General features: G+C 34.9%; 1 protein-coding gene across 1 annotated transcript; it reads left to right on the top strand.

Annotated features, from left to right (window-relative positions):
• The first annotated feature begins 218 nt into the window (after positions 1–218).
• LOC112026387 (protein PLANT CADMIUM RESISTANCE 2) lies at positions 219–2,941 on the top strand. Its single transcript, XM_024059069.2, has 4 exons — positions 219–712; positions 792–863; positions 1,324–1,536; positions 2,596–2,941. Exons 1-4 carry the CDS (start codon positions 367–369, stop codon positions 2,679–2,681), a joined length of 717 nt encoding a protein of 238 aa, XP_023914837.1. The 5' UTR covers positions 219–366; the 3' UTR covers positions 2,682–2,941.
• The last annotated feature ends 3,317 nt before the right edge of the window (positions 2,942–6,258 follow it).

Here is a 6,258-nt window from a genome sequence, read left to right as displayed (position 1 = left end):
ACTCTCAGATGAGAGTGGCATATCTAAGACGTATGGTCAACAAAGTTTCTACTTATTAAAACCCACATAAAAAGGAACGATAAAAAATAAAATAAAGTAAAATAAAAAGCATTGCCGGCCAGGTTGACTTGACTTGTATTTATTTTCTTTTTTCTTTTTTCTTTTTTTCTTTTTCATCGAAAGACTTGACCATTGGACTCTCAGCTACCTCGAACCCAATTTCCTACTCTTATCCTGGATGGTTCTACGTAATCACACCGCAATTTACGAACATTTGCTTTAGTCCTCTTCAATCATTACTTATAGAATTCCTCTTCACCCTTCTTCGGCTCAGCTCTAGCTAACATCTTAATCGACTCTCCGATCATGTATTCAACAAACTCAAATGTTTATCAACGGTACTCTCAAGCCCCAAATCCATTCGGGCAAACCCCCACCACTGGTGTCCCGGTGAGCTCCACAGGCCAATTCTATGAAACTTCCCAACCAGCTGCGTTTCATGTTCAGTCCTCTACAAACCCAAACTCCTATGACAAGTACTCCCACGCGCCGCCTTCTTTCGACCAAGAGGCCGCCAGTAACGGTGTCCCAGTGAGCTCCACCAGCCAATTCCATGAGGCTTCACAGCCTGTAACTCCGTTTCTTGTTCAGTCTAAAGTTCGAGTGCCTTGGTCAACTGGTCTCTGTGACTGCTTCTCGGATTACAAAAATTGTGAGTAAGAATGTTAATTAGCCTTGTGAAATGGCTCGTGTCGTTGTTTTTTTTTTGACACACTGGATAATTTTTACAGGTTGCTTGACTATGTGGTGTCCATGCATTACTTTTGGTCGAATTGCAGAGATTGTGGATAAAGGATCCTCATGTAAGTATGCTACTACAAGAGATTTATTTTGTCAATTGAAATTTCTCTTTTTTTTGTTCTTTTTTTTTCCTGAAGAATTTATCATTCATTTTACTTCGAAGGGTATCTTTTTTTTATATTTAAATTAAGGTAGTTTAAGACAGTAGAAATCAATTGCACTAGTTATACTACGAATTGTATTACTCTTTTCATTACTACTGACTTTCATATGATCTGATCAGTGTATAATAAAAGTAGCGGTAGTCATTAAATTAAGTAAAAATAATATCATTTCAATTACAATTTATTATGGTTAATAAATTGTGGGGGTAAAAAATAAAAAACTATGAGATGATCCTACATTTTTTTTCTTTTCCGAAATAGGATGATCCTAAATTGAAAAAGAATTGTGGTGGTTGATGTATGGTTGGTTGAAATAATAACTAAGATGTGTGTGGGGGCCGGGTGATTTATTTTGCAGCTTGTGGTGCTGGTGGAGCCCTTTACACACTAATTTGTTGTGTGGTTTGTTGTCCATGCTTCTACTCGTGCTTCTATCGATCAAAAATGAGGCAACAATACACGTTGGAGAAAAGTCCTTGTGGGGATTGCTTGGTTCATTGTTGCTGTGAATCATGTGCCTTGTGCCAAGAGTATCGTGAGCTCGAAAGCCGTGGATATGACATGAAGATTGGTAAAACCACGAACCATAATGTTGTTCTTTTTATTATTATCATTATTATTACCATTATTATTATTAGGTTAAATACACCAGTCTCACAAATATGTTGGCCGATTTAAATTGAGGTGGAGGGAGGAAAAGTAGAGGATGATAGAGAGAAGTAGAGTAAAATTAGTCATTCTAGCCAATTCTACTCTATACCCCTTTACTCTCTTTTAATCAAAATTGGCCACTAAGGTTTATTGAAATGATAATTTCCAAGCATTTGGGTAAATGGCACTCTCTCCTTGAAATTTCTATAAATGCAACAAATAAGTTGGTGCATGCATAAATTTAATTCAAAAGAAAAGATTTCTCTAAAAAAAATGATAAATCTAAACTATGGATATGAAATCATATTAACCTCTCTTGAGATCTATATAAATGAAACTAATCCTTTATGTTTGTACAAATGAGTATATGAATCACTCTATTGGTCTTTTTTATGTGTATGAATTTCTTTTTATAAAAACAAGAAAAAAAAAAAAGAATATTCATTTAGAAAAGTAACAGTATAAAAGAATATTGACCTATCTGTAATGTTTATAGAAATCTCAAATAGTTTTGTAATTTACCTTTTTACTTTATTTATTTATATTTTAGTTTTTACGTGACTATCAATTTTTATGGGACATGGTCTTATCATAGCTTGTGTAATATGTATGTATGCATGAATGGATCTAACAATTTTATCTTGAGAAACCAAAGCAATAATGTACTAGGAATTGAAGAGTTGTTGTGTTGGAGAGGGATGGATTTCTTTGCCTTCTTGAAAACGTTCTTAGAAAGAAAAAGGAAATTTGGGGGACCTCACGTAGGACTAATCCAAGTGTGTCTATCAGTCTATATAGAATATATATAAATCTTAGATTACCACCATTCAAATTTGTAATCTCATTTCTACCAGACAAGAGAACCGGAAATTTCTGAAATATGTTATATATTATAAACCAAACATGAGAATCCTGGTAGATTCCTTAAAGGTGATGGGAATCTTTATTTATAGATTTTTTAATATTGTTTTCTTTGAAGGTTGGCATGGAAATGTGGAGCGCCGTAATCGGGGTGTCACCATGGCCTCAACCGCTCCCGTGGTGGAAGGAGGCATGACCCGGTAGGGTGCATCAATACGAGATCTACAGTGGTTGACTTAATTAACTAGCAAATATGTATTAATATTTTTTTATATATAAAAAAACAATAGCAAATATATCAAAGTGCATGACTAATATTTATGTACTAGAGTTATTTTATTCTTGTGCTTGAAACAATGTTTTGAACGAATAAAATCATTCCCAGCAGCATTCAAACCTAACCGAGGGTACACATGTAATTATTCATTTACAAGAATAGATGAACTCGTTTGTGATTTTTTCCATCTATTATTATTACTTGTATGTAACCAGTGCTTACGCATAGAAATTATGAATTAGAGAGGTGCTATTGATGTTAGTTTAGGTAATAAAACATATAGGATATTAGTTCTGTTAAGTTATGGTTTTTCACATAACATTTGTGTTGGCTTTATTCCATGACAAAAAGTTTTGTAATTTCATTAATTTATTTCCTTGTATTTTATAGAATTTAATTGTAATTGGTTTAGTATTAAGTTGGTGAAGATTGCTCAAAACAGTGAAAATTCGCAACTTACTCACGATTGACTTGCGGCTAGACAACTCTCAAAATGTCACATGAGAAACACATGTTAGAAGCTGAAGAGTCAAGTGCCAGGTTGTATTTCACCATTCACTTTGCGACTTGGCTAACCCACGAGTAACCCGCAAAACTCTTTGCTTTGATGTTTTTAAGTTTGACTCTTATATCCTTTACCCATACTATATTTACACTCATTACCCCACAAAAGTGTAAGAAAGCTATCCAAAAGAAAACTCTAGAAATGTTTCTACAACACACCCACCATCTTAGAGAGAGCAATTCATCCTTAAATGAGAAATAATTGTAGTCTCTTCTTGTTCTCCTCTTCCATTGTCATACCTTAAGAGGAGATTTATACCCAAACACAATCCACATCTATTCAAAGTGTAGAGAGTGTTTTGGATCTTAGAAAGCATTAGGCATTTGCCAAAATAAGCTCGTGAGGTTTGATAGATGCAATCAGGTGGTATTGAGGGATCCGGGAAGCTAGTGAAGACAATACTCTGAGAAGAGCTTGGAGAGCTAAAGTACTTTGGATCGATTAGGCTTGGAGGGTTTTTTTTTGGTATTCTTGTACTCCTGCTTATTCACTAGTGGATCATTTCGACTTGGAGAGCCGCAAAGAGGTTTTTTGCTGAATTCTTCGGTTTCCTCTTCGATAACACCTTGTCATGTTATCTTGTGTTTACTATTCTTTTGCCCATGACCCTTTCCATTTTAGCATTGTACTTTTTGTTCATCCATGCAATTGTGGAGTGCTTCAATTAATTAATTTTCTAATCATGCATATTTCACATCAAGTGTGTTTAAATCAAAATTAATCAAGCCATAATTAAGAATTGGGAGTCTAAACAACCAAAAGTGTTTTACACTATTTGAGCTTTCAAGTGCGACCAGGACATTTAGAGATACAAAAATAGATTTTTTCCTTGTAATTTTCATGATATTGGTTAGCCAAGTTTCTCATTAATTACACTACTATTATGCATATAATTTTGAAAATCATTATTGGATACTAAATATACAAGGGGTCGTTTTGGAGTCACCACCTAGTTTTTGCAATGGTCTAGGAACCATATATATAGCATCCCTTTGAGAAAGGACCTTTGATCTTACTACTAGAGTGAGTTTAGATACACTCTTGGGAAGGTGTTAGGCACCCAAGATCGCCCAACCCTAAGGTTGGTCTCCCATTATTGTGTCTTATGTCTTAACCTTATTAAAAAAATCTCAACACTTGTATCCTAAACTCACACACACACTAGCATGCATCTAACATACAATCATGGCATCTTTATCCCTAAACAAGCATACTTATCTATCCATAAAGCAAAAGAGAGCTAAACATGCAAAAGAAACCCTAGCATTCATCTAACATGTGAAAATCCTATCATATATCTAAATAAGGCTGCAAGCATATCATCCAGCAACACATATCAAAAACAAGGCATTAACACATTAGAAACCCTAATCATACATCTAAGCATGTTTAATCATATCATCAAAATAAAACCAAAAATAAAATGCATGGAAATTTCTAATGCATTACTTACCCTTTACTTACCTCTCAGCCACACCTATGGCATTAATGAATGAGTATGTGAATGAATTGCATGGTATCAAAATGAAAGAAAACCCTAATCTAGCATGTGATAGCAAACAAGCATGTGAGGCAGATGTACAATCACGTATAAGCATGTGAACAGGCTTTAAAAAGAACAAGACATGTGAAACAAACCAAACAAACAACATAAAGAATCTAGAATAAGGTTTCTGGGCAAGCACCTGCGTATGTAGCCCGGAGCCTGCGTATGCAGGGTTTAACTTGCATACACATGCTCATGGCATGCGTGCGTGGGACTTACTCAAAACCCTAACCTAGAAACAAACAGGGCAGAAAACAAAGCATGAACTAAAACCTTAATTCTAACGAACAAATATACATTTTAAGCACACCAAAACTTAAACCTAACCTAGAGAAGCATATTAAAACATGTTTTAACAAACAAACAAAGCAAACAAAGAGATTTAAAGATAGAAAAGAAAGAAAAGAAGTTAAAAAGGAACACCTCACAAAAAGCTTTCCAAGCTTGATTTTGACAATTCCCTCAGTCAAATCTATCACAATTCAATAAAATAGTGATTAGCAATGTTAAATTAAAATAATTAGGGCCAGAAAAGGTCCCAATCAAACAAAATTGACTTGAGGGTGTTTTGTGAAAAATTCCCTTTCGATTTACTATTTTCTATTAAATCTTGGGTTTTTCCTATGAGATTTCTGTGTGTTTTGAAAATGTACCATATAAGAATTTTTATAGTTGATAAACAGAGGTTTGGAACGGCTCCCAGACAATGTGGGATTCATTCCAATCTTAGCCATTATTGTAGAAAATTTGCATTTTCCATGCTTCTAAAACCCTAGTTGCATACGCAAAAATGTGCCTATGTATGCATGCTTTGGCCCGCGTACGCAACCTGCTACCCAAATACGTGGGCTGAAGGCCACTTTGGTTATTTTATTTTCAAAAATAGATTTTTTTTCTCATTTAAAAAGTTATATTTTCCATTTAACACTCTTTAAGTCAATTTGAAATCTGATTGAGCTCTAAACTAGCCTTAGGCCTTAGAGTTCAACATCATTGGGGAATGGGAGCTCGAGTTGTAAGGAGTACAAAATGCAGTGTCTACAAATGCCCCTCTTTTGATTCATAAGTTTCACGGAGGAATCAAAAGAATAAAAGATAAAACATTTTGTTTCAACGTACGGCTCAGGCCCAACCCATGCACATGACACACATCACGCATACATGGGGCGGGGTGCAACTCCGAAGAGTTGCATAGGATTTGTATGTCCTAAATCCCACCTTTGTTGCTCACGAAACGAGCAACGACAGGTTCACTATCCCAAAACCTGTTTTGCCACTTATAAGCAAATGGCAAATGACTCACTATCCTAGAGTCACTAAAAATAAAGAAGAAGAAGAAGAAGAAAATAAATAAATAATAAACAAGGGTGCTTTTACGAGCTAACCCAACAAA

This window comes from Quercus suber, unplaced genomic scaffold, assembly GCF_002906115.3.
Source record: "Quercus suber isolate HL8 unplaced genomic scaffold, Cork oak 2.0 scaffold_1070, whole genome shotgun sequence".
In the NCBI taxonomy this organism is placed as follows: domain Eukaryota; kingdom Viridiplantae; phylum Streptophyta; class Magnoliopsida; order Fagales; family Fagaceae; genus Quercus; species Quercus suber.
This window is presented reverse-complemented; position numbering and strand designations above follow the sequence as displayed.

Bases quoted from the DNA above. Each gene is read 5' to 3' on its own strand.
- LOC112026387 (XM_024059069.2), top strand. From the start codon at position 367: ATGTATTCAACAAACTCAAATGTTTATCAACGGTACTCTCAAGCCCCA. The intron at 864-1,323 runs GTAAGTATGCTA...TTTATTTTGCAG, and splicing joins TGTGGATAAAGGATCCTCAT to CTTGTGGTGCTGGTGGAGCC. The intron at 1,537-2,595 runs GTAAAACCACGA...TTTTCTTTGAAG, and splicing joins TGGATATGACATGAAGATTG to GTTGGCATGGAAATGTGGAG.